This window comes from Pteropus alecto, unplaced genomic scaffold (assembly GCF_000325575.1).
Source record: "Pteropus alecto unplaced genomic scaffold, ASM32557v1 scaffold39, whole genome shotgun sequence".
Lineage (NCBI taxonomy): Eukaryota > Metazoa > Chordata > Mammalia > Chiroptera > Pteropodidae > Pteropus > Pteropus alecto.
The window spans coordinates 4,427,066-4,445,368 of NW_006443568.1; the positions used below are offsets into that span (position 1 = coordinate 4,427,066).

The 18,303-nt window shown below is 40.1% G+C and overlaps 1 protein-coding gene and 1 pseudogene across 1 annotated transcript in view; both read left to right on the forward strand.

The window, feature by feature from the left end:
* Window positions 1-18,303, forward strand: part of CSMD2 (CUB and Sushi multiple domains 2) — a 571,413-nt gene that overhangs the window by 495,666 nt on the left and 57,444 nt on the right. The window contains exons 47-52 of the mRNA XM_025041387.1: window positions 1,465-1,642; window positions 3,014-3,159; window positions 13,213-13,293; window positions 13,789-13,902; window positions 15,062-15,250; window positions 17,117-17,263. Of these exons, the coding sequence (XP_024897155.1) occupies window positions 1,465-1,642; window positions 3,014-3,159; window positions 13,213-13,293; window positions 13,789-13,902; window positions 15,062-15,250; window positions 17,117-17,263 (855 nt within the window). The remainder of the gene's footprint in view (window positions 1-1,464; window positions 1,643-3,013; window positions 3,160-13,212; window positions 13,294-13,788; window positions 13,903-15,061; window positions 15,251-17,116; window positions 17,264-18,303) is intronic.
* On the forward strand, window positions 17,601-17,717 carry LOC112473034 (annotated as a pseudogene).

Genomic DNA, 18,303 nt, shown 5'->3' on the forward strand with positions numbered 1-18,303 from the left:
CTGTGACAAGCTTCATTGTGGACTTTCGTCCTTTTATTCCTTATTACATCTTGTTCTTTTTATGGCATCACAAGAGAGAGAAAAGCACAGTGCTCAGTCAGACATCTTAAGCCAGAAGCCCTTCTGCCTCCTGAGAAAGTGTTCCCCTTGACCTTTTTGATGCCTTGTTCTCTTACTTTTCCAATTATCTTTCCATCTGTGTCACCTCTTCGGTCATTTTTTTCTGCTCTTATCCTGAGGCATCTAAATCCCAACATATTCAAAATTAAACTCATCATCTTTCTGCCATTAAACTGGAATCCTCATCCACTGAAGGGCACCTCTAGTCACCTGGTTACTCAGCCCTTAATTTGGGTACCTTCCCTCTCACTCATCTACCATATTCACCAAGTCTCCCTAATTCTACATCCTAATTATCTTTTAAATGGATCCCCTTCTCTCTGTCTACTGCCTCCACCTTAATCTAGGCTGCCATTTAGATGAAGCTCCTCACTGGTCTCTCAGCCTTCAGGTTTGCACTCCTCAGTCCATCTTCACAGTGTAGCTCGAGCGAGTCTTCAAAACCATCAACATACCCCTGACATTCAACTTACTCAAGTTAGCAAGGCATTCCCATCTCCCTTGGGGTAAACCCCTTAATGTAGCACACCATGTCCCTCAGGGCCTGCTTACCACTTACTCCCTGGTATTCTCCACTCACACGGACTTTACGCTCCAGCTAAGCTGAAATACTTTCAGTTTTACCACGTGCCATGTTCTCTTACCTCCGGTTCTTAGTGCTTGCTGTTCCTTCCTCATAGAACTTTGCTCTCCTCTCTTGTCTTAAGCCTGCTTAGCCCATGTCATCCTTCAGATCTGAGTCTAAATGTGAATTCTACCAGGAATCCTTTGCTACCCTCCCAAAGCCAGAGGAGGGGCTCCCCTAACTGTTCCAAAGCCAGAAGAAGGCTCCCATAACTGTTCCTGCAGTGTTTCACACTGGCAGCATGTGCCCTTGTGCTGTAGATGCTGGTGTATGTGGCTATACCCCACTGGACCATGAGTGCCATGGAACAGAACTATGTGCTTTTATGTCCTTGCTCCCTTTTGTTTCTTCCCAGCAAAGGTACTATACCCTGACTCTAACATCTGCCCCCCACTTCTAGGAAAAGAGAGAGGAGAGCTTTAGTGTGTCCTTCCTTCTAGGCAGGTCTTGTCCATGAGAAGGAGGGTGGCCGGGGGCTAAGGCAGGCTGTTTGAAGCACCGGCACGGAAAATCAGGGCTGTATGGGGAGTGGTGTGTTCGGACTGGTGGGGAAAGCCAGTCTCAGCCATCCTCAGCCCTATCTCCTCTCCCCATGCTGCCCCATCTCCTTGAACAGGATGATTTGTGATGGGAGCTGGAACTTCATTAGGAAGTCATCTGAATTCTCAGGTGGAAGGTGATCTCCAGCACTCATCTGTGTTTGTGGTCCCTCCCTGCAGTCCCCTGCGGTGGGAATATCACCTCATCCAATGGCACAGTGTACTCCCCTGGCTTCCCCAGTCCATACTCCAGTTCCCAGGACTGTGTCTGGCTGATCACCGTGCCCATTGGTCATGGCATCCGCCTCAACCTCAGCCTGCTGCAGACAGAGCCCTCCGGAGACTTCATCACCGTCTGGTAGGGCAACTGCTACGTTGACAACCAATAAGAAAGGGGCATTAGTTGGGCTCTAAACTGGATTATTCACCTATTTGTTCAGAACACCAAGAGCTGAATGGATTTACATGGCCATCAGCCTCCTGGGTTTCAAAAAAACACAGCGCAATGAGGGTTTAGCTTCAGTTAGCCCTTATGACTCCTTGAAGGGCAAGTAATGGAGTGAAGTGGTTCCCACCTTGGAGTCCTGCTAGTGGTCCATGAAAATACCAATGGGTGTGTGAATGGGAATGGGCGTAGATATGCTGACTTTCTCAATATTTCTAGAGTCTTTACCAAAATTCTGCATTTACCTAAGATAAGCTGCCCAGACTAATAAAAGAGCTTAGGGTGGAATTTCATGTTGTCCCACTGGTCATCTCATGCTGGGTCAGCACTGTCCCACAGAATTTTCTGCAGTGATGGGAATGTTCTACATCTGTGTTGTCCAATAGTTATAAGTGGCTATTGAGTACTTGAATGTGACTAGAGTGACTGAGAAGCTGATTTTTAAACTTCATTTAACTTTAACTAATTTAAATATAAATAGCCATGTGTGGCCTCATGGTTACAAAATTGGATAGCTCAGCTTTGTGTTATAGAGTTAGAATATCTTGAGTTAATTTTAAAATAAGAATACAAATTATTAGTTGATAAGTGTAGTTACCTAGACAGATTTTTCCAAACCACTTGATCTTTGAACAAAGATATAATTTTAAGTTTCCTTTGTTTGAGGGTTACTGCCATTCTGGGAACTGATAGAAGATAGTGGGAATCTTTTTCCCAAATTCCCAGGGATGGATAACTATGACCAGACTGCCCTGGATTAATTTCCAGCTTAATTTCTAGGCAATGGCTAAGAACAGATGGAAGGGACTAGATAAATTTCCAGGGAAGAAATCCTTTGCCCAGAAAGGTAACATGGTTCTGTCTCTTGGCCTGGGGAACAAGGAAGTGGGGCTGGCATAGACAGCAGCATGAGCTTCCTGCACCTCTTCCATTACTCTGTCCCAGTCCTGCCTTGGACAGACAGAAACCTGCGGTAAGACCCGCAACCCTGCTCCATGGCTCCTGCTTCTTGGGTGGGACTGTTGCCCCAGGGACCTATTAAGGAGGGCTGGGCTGATGAAGAATCAGGTGAATGAGAATTCAGTGTGGGCTTCACCAACACTTAACTTTATTGGGAGACAAAGTTCGGAGAGATAGAAGAGAAGTATTTAAAACAGTGTTGGGTGCAAGAAAAGTCACAGCCACCTGCTCCAGGTCTCTCTTAAGACCACTGACGGTGCGCACCCAGTAGAGCAGGCAGCCATAGTGGCTTATGACATGCCAGGACCTTCTTTCCTATTGCAGGGATGGGCCACAGCCGTCAGTTCCACGACTCTGGGTTTTCACCAGGAGTTTGGCCAAGAAAATAGTGCATAGCTCAACCAACCAGGTCCTGCTCAAGTTTCACCGTGATGCAGCCACAGGTGGGATCTTCGCCATAGCCTTCTCTGGTCAGTATGGAAGCATGGCCTGGTAAGAAGGGCCAGGCTCTCAAGTCCAGGCTGGACTTGACCCCTGGCTCCATCATTCCCAGTCATGTGACTTTGAATGAGTTACATAGCTTCTCGATCTCAGTGTCCTCATAGTTATGAGAATTAAATGTGTTAGCCTATATGAAATCTCCCAGCAGAGGGGTCCATAAATGTAAGTTTTCCTCTTCTTCCACACTATCAAGACAGAGAGGCACATGGTGTTGCTCCTTAGTGCCACGTCCAAGCTGAAGCAGCAGAGTGAAGCTTCTCATCTCACTCATTTACATCAACTCACTGGCTGGTTAACCATTTACCTGTGCCCCAGCTTGTCCCTTAGTACCTTCTAGATGGTTGTCCCACTCAAAGAAATCCAGGACCTCTGTTGACTGCACAGGAAGTACTGTGCACAAATGAATTCATGGAAAATTTAAACAGGAGGGGCAGGAATGATTCAGGGTGGGTTTGTCCTTATCAACAGACAATTTTTTTCTAAGAGTCCAAAGTTATGGACCTGGATATTTCCTAGGTTTTGTTACAGTGAACATGGCTTAGGAAAACTTGTAGAAAGTTCTCAGTGAGCTTGTATTCAATAATCCTCCATGTTTGTAATTTTCAGAGCATTACATATATTTGAACTGGAAATCAGGAAAGCTTGACTTTATTACTAGCTCCACCTCAAGCCAGGCATGTGACCTTGTGTAGGTCTCTCCCCAACTTGAGACCTCAGTTTCTTCACTTGTAGAATGAGGAGCTTAGAGTTTGGGACTGGTAAGAATTCTGTGAGGTAATAAAGGAGATATCATTAGCCTCACTTTACAAGTGAAGAAATGACAACCAAGGAAGGCTCGAGGACTTGCCCAAAACCACAGACTTGGATCCCAGTTCTGTTCTCAGTTCTTTCAGTTCTGCACTGTCTGCTCTGGTGGACCTATACCGTGTTATTGCATCACTCATGCATTTACAGAAACTTGAACACAGTCAGCCCTCAGCCCTTGGAAGAGGTAGTGACAGAGAGGCAGAAAAAAAAAAACATAGAGAAATAATCATGGTGGCATAGGCTACCATCGCCACGGCATAGCTCTAGTCACCATTCCCAGGGAGCCGTGGCCCAAGGTGAGTGTATTGTGCTTTCTACATACCTTTTTCCATGTAAATGAACCACACAGTTCCTTGAAGAAATGGCTGATTCCAGGACTGGGAGAGAGAAAGTACAAGATGAGCCTGAAACATTTTATGGCGGAAAGTAAAGAAGTACTCAAGGAATGTTGGAGACATAGTCAGGCTTGAAGGGCTCCCACTGACCGTAATGGGGATAATTTGAATATCAAAATAATTAATATGGGTAAGAAATAGTAACCTGTTGAGTAAACCAGGACACCATGTATAGTCATTCAGGTATTCACTGATTAATTAATTAAAGATTCATGAGGAACCGATTATTTACATAGCCTCAAACTACCTCCTCATACAATGACCACAAAGGAAAAAAAAGAATAGCTTTCCAGTGGAGAAGCCTGGAGGACATCACCTTAATCAAATGACCCCATTGAGCATCATCAATAATGAGACAAATTGAAATCACACCTCAGCTGGTAGGATGCAGTGAGAAGAACCCAGCATCACATCTGTGATAGTCTTGTTGAAGATGCATGACCTGAATCTAATCATGAGGAATGAGACAAACTTAAATTGAAAGTAACATAATATAGTATTACATACTGTAAATTAACTGACATATATTCTTTCAAAGTATAAAAGTCATGAAGGTGCAGGAAAGAATTTGGAACTGTTCCAGACTAAAGGAGACTAAAGAGAAGTGACAATGACATGCAATGTATGATCCTGAACTGGATCCTTTTGCTGTTAAGAACTTTATTGGGACAAATGGCAAAACTTGAATAGAATGTAAAAATTAGATGGCAGTAACATATTGGTATTAATTTTCTCCTTTTGATGCTTGTATTGTGGTTATGTGGGAAATGTACTTGTTTGTAGAAAACACGCTAAAATATTCTGGTTATGGGGCATCATGTTGGCATTTACTTTCAATTGGTTTGTGAAAAACTGTACTGTACTTCCATCTTTTCCTATAGCTTTGTGATTGCCTCAAAATAAAAATTGTACTTACAAGGGGAGCTAGATAATAAAAAATAAAAAGAATTGAAAGAAATGCAATACCACACTTTAACTTGGCATAAGAATCAGCAAAGAGCAGAAACAACACTGTAGAAAAGTAGTTCAGAAATGTGGAGGACAAGCTTGAAAAGCTGGACACGAAGAGAGAAAAGGGCAAAGACTTGAAAATGGTGAGGAAGAATATAGTAAATAAAGAGATCCATTGAACAAAGAACCAACATGCTGAGAAAAAAAAGTATTTATGGAAAAAAGAACCAGATGTATGGAATAGAGATTTTGAAATAAAACTCTTCTGAGATGAAGAAAAACCTATGCATATAGAATAAAAGAGCCCACTTCATACTAGGAGAAATTTTTTAGAAAGCCTGACAGGTTTTTCAAGTTATAAGTATGAAGCATAGAGAAAATCTACTAGAATCCAGGCTGAGAAAGTTAACTGCAAGGAGCCCAAATCAACAATTCTCAGATTATTTTTGGCATTTAATTCCAGAAAATAAAGGAAGCGTTTTTATAGATGTTTAAGGAAAAAATCGTTGAGAAGACAAGAGACACGTGAAGGCAAGAGACAGTCATTTGCCAATATCCAAGAGCTTAAAATTAGTACATTCCATAGTCTCCGTTTGAATTGTTATGCAAGCAGGTAGCCACCTAAGGGATGAGAGAATAACCCAATACAGAGAAGACGCATAAAAGATAAGATAAAAACGAGAAGCACTGACTAGCTAATCACAGATTTAAGTCTACGAATAATTGAAAATATAGATTCGGAATGCAAATACAATAATTCTTGAAAGATTAAAAATAATTCTATGTTAACAAATGCCCAAGTAGTTAGAAGAGTTTGAGAAAGGAAATGTCCTTATCTTTCATGGGGGAGGAATCAATAGATATTATTTCATGATTGACTTTGATAATCAAGAAAATAAGGGTTGCAAGCATACTTTTTAGTCATTAATAAATTAAAAATAGGTTATAGTACTTCTAAATCGCTAAAAGAAAAATATTAAGCAAAATATAGTCCATATATAAAAAGCAGAAAACAAAGGGAACTGTATAAGAACAAAGATAAAGCACAGAATAAAACAGTAAAATAATATTGTTAATTATTGACAAATACAAAATTATTAAAGCCCAATTTTCTATTAAAAATACAAAACTCTTAGATTAGGCTAAATAAAATCTAACTGTATTTTCCATTCCAGGAACGCAACTAAGACAAAGTGACAGTTTAAAACTATAAGGGCGGGTGGTGATATATTTGGAAACACAAACAACAATAACAATCAAAAAAAAAAAGTAGAATTCAAAGCAAAATGCATTAAATGGAAAAATTGGATTCCTTTATATTAGAGAATAATCTGTAATTATCATTTTTTAAGTGATAATCTTATTGGGAAGTTTGCAAGAGATGGCCACTTCGTGGTGAGCAGTTTGAGAATATACATCAAAAGCTTAACACAATATGAATAACTACATTCAAAACATTTCAGGTGTCTGTACAGCTCATAATAATCTCCTTAACTGCCCCTGTCACATGGGTACTTGTCAGGTATGTTTGTACATCATGACACCCCACCACATACACCCCAACCCCAGCCACAGTCACTTCAATCAAAGGTGGGCGTCTGGCCTGACTCCCGCAGAGATAATCAGATTTTCTTTCTTGGGAACTTGAAATCGAACCTAAGAGATCCTGTTTCTACCTGGACTCGTCTGCTGAAAAGAGAAGGTACAAATCCAAGGGCAAAGGATTGCCCATCTTCTACTGTTCATGTAGATTGAGAAATAGAGGTCCTATGTGCAGACGAGAATGACTGAAACATGTGGGAAAGGTTCCTGGGTTCCTCTCCCTTTATGAAGTCTGGCTACAAATCCACCCTCAGTTCTTGTCTCTGAGGGGCTTTTTTTTGCTTTTTCTACCCCGAATTGATTTGTGTTACTTAAGCCCAAATTTCCTGATGAACAATGATCTAGAATCTGCCAGTCCTACTTCTCAGAATTCTACAAAGATACAAATATAAAGATAATCCTTGAAATATTATTAGGAACAGTTAAATTAGAAACAATCCAAATGTAAAACAATAGGAGATTGGTGTGCAAATTATGAGTTACACATATACAGAAATTGAGAAAAATATAGTCATTAAAAATCATTCACATAGAATACAATTCATTGATTAAGGGAAATGTTTATTTTATCTTGTAAAGTGAACAAAAGCAATTAATTTGGAAGGGCTCACATGATAGTATAACCAAAGGATGAGTAATTATAGACTCCTAACCTAGACTATAGCCACCACTGCTCGTGAGGTTCTTGAGAGAGGAGAGATACAAGGAACAATGGCCAAAAGGGGCGAGGAGGGGCATTTTATTAATATTATCTGGGCTTGGACTGCAAATGCAGATGCAGAGCTCTGAGTCATCTGAGAAGTAGAACTGGCCCATGTGAACCACATTAAAAGCTTCAAATTAAAGGCCACCCCAACACAGCCATCAGCACGAGAAAACATATCCAAAGAGTCAGAAACAATACAATGTGCAGTGATCTACAAGAGTTATTTCTGAGCTGACTGCTGCTTGTCATAAGGCACTGAGCCCTCCCCGCCCGTTAGCATGTTTACATGTACTAGAGTCTGGCTAAGTGGTACCAATGCTTCCCCACTAAGTAGAGTGGGGGGTAGGAACAAAATGAAGTGGAGGAGATTTCAATGTCTCCCCTCCCTTAGAGTTCCGTAGCAATAACATGGTAGATACAGTGTGAGTTTGGAAGGAGCGGGGATTCTCTGTAAAAGATCAAAGGTCACAAACAACAAAATGCTAACAATGGTTACTCTCCGGTGGTGCAATTTGGGGAAGTTTTTTTTTTTTGCTATTTGGTACTTCATCAGCTTTCTGAATTGAGCAAAAATTTATAATTTTTTTAAAATGTGATTTTAAAAATGTAATGGGAAATCATTCAATTAAACTAGTAACCACAAAATATAAAATATCCAAGGCTCTGTTTAGGTAAAGATTTCTTTTCATTGATTTTTTTCTGGAAAAGTTAAGTATGTCATAGAAAATTTTAGAAGGTATGTTTTACAGGTAAGCATGAGGTTGAGTGAGAATGGAAGGTATCAAATTTAAAAAAATAATGAAAAAATTAAAAATTGACTAAATAAATATTTAATACTTCTACAAATCAAATGAGTACCATAAATAAATATAAGCAAATGATAACTTGGGAAAATATATTTAACAGGCAAAAGTTAATCTTAAATATGCATAGACTTCTTCAAATTTGTAAGAAAAATCAGTGTAAAGGGCATAAATAGAAAGTTAAAAAAAGAAATGCAAACAGTCCTTTAACATACGAAAATGTTTAACCTAAGTTACCAAATGCCAACTAAAAGAAAAGAAATGCTATTCTTTTCATTTGTTTATCAAGCTGACAAAGATTAAAATTAATGACTGTTTTCCCCAATGGACTCTAAATTTTGTGAGGGCAAGGGCTGTATCTGTTTATCTTGCTCCCTTAGCAGCTAACACAGTGTCTGACCCAGAAAAAGCCCTGAAAAGATGTACATTAAATGAATAAGATGGAAGAAGAATGATAGCAATTTTGATGAGGATTGCATTAAATCTATATATTGCTTTGGGTAATATGGCAATTTTAACTATGTTGATTCTTCCAGATCATGAACACAGAATATCTTTCCATTTCTTTGTGCCTTCTTCAATTTCTTTTAATAATGCCTTGTAGTTTTTTGTGTATAGGTCTTTTCACATCCTTTGTTAAGTGTATTCCTAAGTATCTTATTCTTTTTGTTGCAAATGCAAATATAATTGGGTTTTTTTCTTTTTCTGAAATTTCAATGTTAGTATATAGGAACACAGTAGATTTTTTTACATTGCTTTTATATCCTGAAACTTTACTGTATTAGTTTGTTTCCAAGAGTTTTTTTGTGGGGCCTTTAAAGTTTTCTACATAAAGAATCATGTCATCTACAAAAAAGGACAGTTTTACTTATTCATTCCCAATTTGGATGCCTTTTATTTCTTCCTCTTGCCAGTACTATGTCGAATAACCGTGGTAAGAGTAGGCATCTTTGTTTCGTTCCTGATCAAAGAGGAAAAGCTTTTGGTTTTCACCATTGAGTATAATATTAGCTGAGGGTTTGTCACATATGGCCTCTATTATATTGAGGTACTTGCCCTCTATACCCATTTTATTGAGTGTATTAACCATAAATGGATGTTGTATCTTGTCATATGCTTGAGAAAAGAACAAAGCCAAAGATATCATACTCCCTGACTTCAAATTGTACTACAAAGTGACAATAATCAAAACAGCATGGTATTGGCAGAAAAACAGACACGCAGACCAATAAAACAGAATTGAGAGCCCAGAAATAGACCCACACATATGTAGGTAAATAATGTTCATCAAAGGAGCCAAAAACCTACAATGGAGAAAAGAAATCCTCTTCAATAAATGGGAAAATTGGAAAGCCACATGCAAAAGAATGAAACCAGACTTCTATTTGTCACCATACACAGAAGTCAACTCAAAATGTATCAAAGTCTAAATATAAGATCTGAAGGAATAAAACACATAGAAGAAAATATAGGTAACAAACTTATGGATCTTGATCTTAAAGAGGATTTTATGAATTTGACCTCGAAGGCAAGGGAAGTAAAAGCATAAATAAATGAATGGGACTATATCAAACAAAAAGCTTCTGCACAGCAAAAGAAACCGTTGACAAAACAAAAAGGCAACTGAATGGGAGAAGATATGCAAACAACAGCTCTGATAAGGGGTTAATATGCAAAATTGTTAAAGAACTCATACAACTCAACAATAAAAAAAAACAAACAATCTAATTAAAAAATGGGCAGAGGACCTGAACAGACACTTCTACCAATAAGACGTACAAATGACTAATAGATATATGAAAAGATGCTCAACTTCACTAGCTATTAGGGAAATGCAAATCAAAACCACAATGAGAAACCACCTCAAACCTGCTAGACTGGCTATTATCAACCAGACAAGTAATAACAAGAGATGGAGACATTATGGAGAAAAAGGAACCCTCATCACTGCTGGTGAGAATGTAAATTGGTACAGCCACTATGGAAAATAGTATGGAGGTTCATTGAAAAACTAAGAATAGAGTTACCATATGATCCAGCAATCCCTCTTCTGGGTATCGACCCCACCAAAAAAAATTGAAAACATTTATTCATAAAGATATATGTACCCCCTACGTTCATTGCAGTATTATTCAAGGTGGCCAAAATATGGAAACAACCAAAGTGTTATTCGGTAGATGATTAGATGAAGAAGACGTGGTACATATATACAATGGAATATTACTCAGACATAAGTAAAGATGAAATACTGCTATTTGCAACAACATGGGTGGATCTTGAGAATATTATGCTAAGTGAAATAAGTCAGATGGAAAAAGTCAAGAACCATATGATTCACTCATATTCGGAATTTAAAACTGAAAGCAGCAAACCAAACAAACAAAAACTAATATACTTAGACAACAGTATGGTGGTTACCAAAGGAAAAGGGGAATGGAGGGGAGGGCGGAAGAAAAGGTTAAATGGGGTCAAATCTATGGCGACAAAAGGAGATTTGACTTTGGGTGATGAACACAATGCAATATACAGATGATGTATTATAGAATTGTACACTTGAAACCTATATAATTTTATTAACCAAAGTCACCCCAATAAATTTAATAAAATTTTTCAAAAAGAAGGATGATAGCGTCCAGTGTTGGAAAAACTTAAAACTTTGTGGCTGGTATCTGTTGGAGCAACTTTCCTGAAGAGAAAAATGGAAGCATGCATCAAACGCAGTCATGGTCCTCCCTAGTTTATGTTAAGTCAAGATTAAACCTGCTTAGTTACCCCAAGAGTGCCTCTTGGTTTTAATACCCACACTTCATAAAGCTTATGTATGTTTCAATAGGCTACTTTTCTGCCAACACGTTTGTAGAAAAAATTAAAGTTAAATCCTCAATACATAATACAACAGCTTATATAAAACAATATGCAAAAAAGTCTTAAATTACATTCCAACTACAACTGGTAAAATGTTACGATCTCATGTGACTATCTGCAATGTGTGTTCCAGATGCTGCTGGCCCTGAGAGTTATCACAGTGTAATGTTCACTGTGAGCCTTATTCCACCTCCTAGTGCTGTCCCTGAACACATTCCCATGTGTCTTTCACATTTAGCCCTTGTTTCTGCCTTTTTACAGTGTCTCAAGCTGAGAAAGTTCACACGGTGCACTGAATGTTTATGGTGTGATTTGCAAAGTAGATGTGTTACAGTGCATAGGACCACTGTTTTGTTACAACTGTATTAGTCATTGGGTGATCATGAAGTGATGTTTTAAGTATTTAACTTCTAACATCATAGTTTGTTGAATATATATGTACATATTTTATCATTTTAAGTACTTTTTGGGTTTTAGGTTGCACATTGTAATTTTTTCCCATTTAAAGTAATGGGAAGTAGGTTCCTAATTAGCATATTCACAGAGAACATATGATTTTCAGGAATTGATTACTGACATTCAGGAGATGCCATACTTTAAAAGGTCATACACTTTAATCATTCCTGGTTTTAAAGAAGAAAAGAAAAAAATTATGAAAGATGCATATATATTAGGATGTGCCTCACAGTCTTATTTTAAATTGCAAAACTTTGGAAACCTAAATGTTTAACAGTAAAGTATCTGTTAAATAAATTCTAGTTGATCATATAATTATATCCTATAAAATCATTTACATCATGTTTTTTTCAAGAAATTTAATTGCATGGGGAAATTGTTGCAATATAAGTACACAGGATCAACACAAAGTATAAAATGTCATGCAACTTTTGTAAGAAAAAATATTTACATACACAGTGAATAAATACTCTAAGAACCTACAGTAAAGGGTTAGTGGTTATCTCTAAGAGGGCTATGGATGAGTTTAATTTTCCTCCTGCTATTTTCATAGAAAATCTCATATTTTCTCTAATGACAATGTATTACATTTGTAATTTTTCTTTAAAAGAATGCTATTTTTTAAAAAAAAAACATAGATGGGTTAAAGTGACTTTAGAAATAATAATAATAATAGACAGCAGCAGCTAACACTTATACAACACGTAACCATGTGCTGCCAGGTAGTGAATGAAAACCAAGTTATGAGTTTACACACTAAAATCTGCTTCGGTAACACCATCCATACACAATTCTGTCTCCGCCAAGAGGGGTGATTTCCAGTTTAGAAATCCATTGAAGCCAGAAGTGTTTAGGCAAAGGTCAGAAGGTAAATAAGCTGACTTCGGTGGGTACTCAATAAGACACACACAATATTTCGATGCTGAGTAAAGGAAAGAATATGGGATTTGAGAGCATCCAGACCTGGATTCAAATCCTGCCTGTGCCACTTAACTTTCTGTGGTGGAGAAGTAACTAAACCTTTCTGAATCTCAGCTTCCTCAAAAGTAAAGTAAGAACACCCTGCGAGAGGATCATCTTTTGTGAGAAATAAAGGTGGCAGCATGTAAAAGTGCCTGACACATAGTATCAGCTCAGTAAATGCTTCTCTCCTCTTCAGTGCTAGTGACTATCACTGCCTTCTTGGATTCTCTTTCCTTTATCGTTAGTCTTAATATATGGTTTCTGGTTTTTGTATTTAAAAAAAAGGATGACAGCAGCAGATACTCAAAACAGTACTTGGTTCAACTTGCCCTGTGTACAGGTAAATACTCATTAATAATATCTGCTGTGTCAGTGACTGAGGAATGAGAAAGCGAAGCATTGAACAATGAATGACTGAGTCCATGCCCCAAGAATGACGTTTCCACACTGACTTGTCTGCTTGTGTCTTTTCAGCTTATCCACTCACCAAATGCCCTCCTCCCACCATCCTCCCCAATGCTGAAGTTGTCACAGAGAATGAAGAATTCAACATAGGTACCAACTTCCCAAACCAGCAAGGATGGGGCTGGCGAGGAGGGGCTGGGTGGAGGTGGGGGCTGGCCAGCCAGCCATGTCTCCCTCCCTTCCGTGGAGAGAAACGGAAGGCCCGGTGCAAGAGAAATGCTATTCCGTCACCTGAGTTTGCACCAGATACACTCGTTCTTCCTTTTGGCCGTATCTGCACAGAGGAGCTAGGAAAGTGGTTTTCTTTTGTGATTCAGTATGTTTTTGAGAAATAAGATCATGCAAGATACTATAAAACAGTTTCTGAAAGGTGAAAACACTCAGGCTCAGCAAAGCTGAGCTTTGAGAGGGGAGCAGCAATTGTCTGAGTCGTTGGATTGTAGCTGAACTAATTATTTAAGTCTGAACAGAACACAACCTGCTACTAATTGTCTTGCCTGGAAGTGGGGTTTGAGATACTAAGGGGTGATGGTCAGCTCCGCCCAGATCTCTCCCAGAATCCCCATGTTGGTCTGTCTTTGACAGGTGACATCGTACGCTACAGATGCCTTCCTGGCTTTACCTTGGTAGGAAATGAAATCCTGACCTGCAAACTCGGAACCTACCTGCAGTTTGAAGGCCCACCCCCGATATGTGAAGGTAATTGCCCTAAGCCATGCCTTATGGGTCTGGAGTGCCTCTAAAACACAGCGCTGGTGTTACTCTTCTCTATATTCCCAGTCCCCGCCCAAGAAGGAAGAGATCATGTGGTGAATGTTTGTTTGAATGAGGGAGTAAGTGATTGCTCTAGATAGGTTCTCTGCCCTCCTCCTAGGGCTGGGGCAGGAAATTGGCCATGGTGGCCACATTTATTTCAGTCTTCTTTTTGTCTAACTGGCATTTCTTACAAATGGCATATTGATCATTAGAAGGAGGGAGTTCTGGGACCTCAGGGAGTAGTGGTCTCATCCACCTACTGGCATGCAAATGAGCTCAAGGTCCTGTGTGCTGAACTTGGCAACCGAGGTACCAAAGCTATCTTCAGTCCAGCCTTGTCAGAAGATGAATTCACTTCACCAATTTATCCCAGCTAAGACCAAAACAATACTCACAAGGCATCTGACCTGGGGTGAGATTCCTACCTGTCCTGTGCCTCAGTTTTCTTATCTATAATATAAAGATAATGGTATTACTTATGTCATGAGCTTATTATGAAGAATTAAATGAATTAATAATGTAAAGTACTTTAGAATTATGCCTGGCATGTAGTAACTGCTCAATATTAGCTATTAATATTATTAGTACTACCACTGCTTCTAATACCATTGCTACCAACAAATATTTAGCAGCCTATAGACAGACTGATCAGCTTCTCCCGCACCTCTCAGAAAGCAAGAGTAGGAAGAATCTGCAATGTAGATTATGAGTGAGGAAGAGAGGAGCCACAAACTCCAGAATTAGGCTGCTGCAATACTGAATTTCTCAGTTCAATAACTGTTTATCTCAGCTGACCTAACCCACCCACCACCAAAGCAACCAGCTCCCAATAAAAGTGAACTTTGGCCTTCATTGTCCTCCAGAACCTCCTTGATTTGCTCCAACGGGCCAGGCCTGTGTCTCAGCAATATGGTAACGTTGACACAGAATCTGAGGTCACCTCCTGCTGTGGAGCACTATAATGATGGGTGCTGGGATCTTGGTCGAATGTGCTCAAATACCAGTTTTCCAATTGTTGTCTTTTGCACCAGGAAAAAGCACATGTGTTTGTCTTGTTCTTTTTCCATCTCATGTACCAGATATTTCTCTTTCTTTCTCCAAGTACACTGCCCAACGAATGAGCTTCTGACAGACTCCACAGGTGTTATCTTGAGTCAGAGCTACCCTGGAAGCTATCCCCAATTCCAGACCTGCTCTTGGCTGGTGAGAGTGGAACCCGAATATAACATCTCCCTCACAGTGGAGTACTTCCTCAGTGAGAAGCAGTATGATGAGTTTGAGATCTTTGATGGTAAGTAGAATACTGTATCATTCCCTTCTGCAGACTTGCTTCGGAACCCAAGGGGTCTATGCTACGACCTCCTCATTAGTGCTTTCCAGAGGCAGGTTCTGCATAATGTCTTCTCTACCACAGCAACCCCAATACCATAAAAGCTGATGGGCTGTATGGCCCAAGCAGCAAGGCTGCTTATACTGCAGCCTGGACCTGCCACAGGACCCATTCTTAATCTAGCCCCCACTAAAAGCTAGCTCCTTGAATGTCAGCCAATGAATGGGTCATACCAGTACCCCGCAAGGGAAGAGCATGCTGCCTCCAAACCTCCAAAGAAGTCTACCAAACATTGTGCTTGGTGGTAGGAGGGAAAAGGTGCAATAATTTGCTCTTTAATTTGGAGGAAATGTGTCAGCATGCCCCGGGCCCCTGGACCCTAAAATTTCACCTGAGTTTTTGTAGGATTTATCTCTTATAGCACATGTGTCTTGCAAAGGCATCTGCACTAATTGTCCCTTCTGGCTCATCAGATCCAATTAATACAAGGTCATCAATATAGAGAACCAACATGTTCTATTCTGAAGGATGTCCAGATGTTCCACATCTCTTCATACTATATTACAACAGAGAGCAGGAGAATTAACATAGCTCTGAGGCAAGACCATGACTATATACTCTTGCCTATCTCATGTGAATGCAAATTGCTGTGATTCTCCTATTTGATTGGGTATGGGGAAGAATGCATTGCTAGATCATTAACTGCATTCCATATAACCAAGGCTATGTTAATCTGCTCTAATGAAGACACTACATCTGACACCATTACCGAAATTTGAGGCTACTACTTGGTTAAGTCCTGGGCCAGGACTCCATTTATTAGCAGCCCTAGCCCTCAGATACCCCCACTCAAACAGAGGAGCCATGATAGTGCTTTGGATCCCCAGGTATCAGCATCAATTCACATTCTGTATCCAAAAGTCTTTAAAATATCTGACCATTCTCTTTTCTTCAGTATTCACTTAGCTGAGTAAATAGTGGTAGGTCTTTGGGGGAAGGACTGCAGGAATCACTACTATATACAATTGATGTCATTTTGTAGGGTCCTTCCTCATGGGCACCCAGTCCTTCCTTCAGCCAAAGTGTTCTGGAGTAAGAAATGAAACCTGGAACAAGTCTCCAAATTGGGCAAGGGATTATACCTTTCCACTGGGGTTAGCGCACCTCTCCCTTTTGGTTATATATTCTTGATCTGTTTTGTTCATATATTCATATTTTTTTTTTGGCTGCCCGTCCATCTTGCCCTTAGGAAAACATTGTGCTGTGAGCCATCTCCATAGATCCTGCAGGTCAGGCCCTCCCAGCTGCCATTTCAGCCTTACTGTATATTTTGATTGTTATGCCAACCTCACTTCTGACAGTTAAGTGCTTCCACCTGGCCTTTGTGTTCTAGAATCTTCTCATTCCCATCCATACTAGGAAGCCGATTCTGTGACAGCATCTCCTCACATCACATCATTTGTGGCCTGCAGAGGACAGCCATTACTCAGGTTGTCAATGATGCTGGTGCTCAGCCTTCACCAGTGTGTCCTTATTGCTATAGGAACTGATGGGACCTCCAGATCCTCCCAATGAACATGGTTACCTAGTGGGTATTCTGACCTGACACAGTACACCTATTCTAGCATGGCTCTTCTCTGAGCCTGTGGATGCAGAGAGAGGAGTAGAAGGACAATGAATGTGCTGACTCAGACCAAACTACCCAGCCATTCTGAGCCTTCACTTAAGGAGGGGGAACTTAGGAGGTGGTTACATTAAAGAATTCAAATCTAACATCTGTAATAGCTGTGACAGTCTGTAATCCTGTGTCCTGTACTCTCATGTCAGGTCCCTCAGGACAGAGTCCTCTGCTGAAAGCCCTCAGTGGGAATTACTCAGCCCCTCTGGTTGTCACCAGCACAAGCAACTCCGTGTACCTGCGCTGGTCATCTGACCACGCCTACAATCGGAAGGGCTTTAAGATCCGGTATTCAGGTGAGTGAAACATAAGGACTCATGAGAAAGGCCAAAGACTGTGAGCCCTTTAAGTTTCTCACCCCAAACACCCAAACAAGCCATGAGTCATATCATCAGTGGCAGAGCTCCTCCACGGGGGCCAGGCAGGCTTCTCCTCCTCTAAGTCCCTCTGACATTGCCCTACCTCCCCTTTTTATACTCCTTCTCCACTTGTAACCTCTTCCCTCTCTTCTGCTCATGCTGCCAGCGGGTGTCTTTTGGATAAACTTATTATTTAATCGAATAATGCCTAAAGGTGATCCTATCTCTGCCCCTGTTGACATCTTAATAAACATTCCTTAAAGCTGAAAAATCAGTCTACGGCCATGCCACCCTGAACAAGCCTGACCCTGTCTGATTTCGGAAGCTAAGCAGGGTCAGGCCTGGTTAGTGCTTGGATGGGAGACCCTAGGAAGACCAGGTGCTGTAGGCGTAAAATATATTAATAAATAAATAAATAAATAAATAATACATACGTGCATATATACATACATATATACATACATACATACATACATACATACATACATACATACATACATAAATGAGGGATTGTATGCTGACAAGGTCCTTGCAATCTGCGAGGTCAACCAAGGGTTGCCTCACCTAAAATAAAAAAATTAAAAAAAAAAACCTGAAAAACCCTAACACATGGGTCTCCAATTGGCAAATGTTAGACAAGCACCCCAGAGAAGGGCTATATTTTAAGTCCAGGAGCCTCTCTTCTGCTCTGCAAGCCACATCTTATAGGCAGAGTTAGAGCAAAGGTCAAGCCAGTTAGTTAGACAGCTGACCAGGCAACAATCTATAAAGAGCACAGAAATATCCCTAGAAACGTAATGAGATAAAGAAAATCAAATTCATCTGAACTTCCATCATGAGGATAACTGTCTGTAGTTGGAAAGAAAACTCGATAAACTGCTCGATCCCACTCTGAAGGGATCTGTAGGTCCAGGGAACCGCTGGCTGGGCTCTGTAAGCTTGGAGGCAGAAATGAATTACCTAAGGCCACTGTGCAC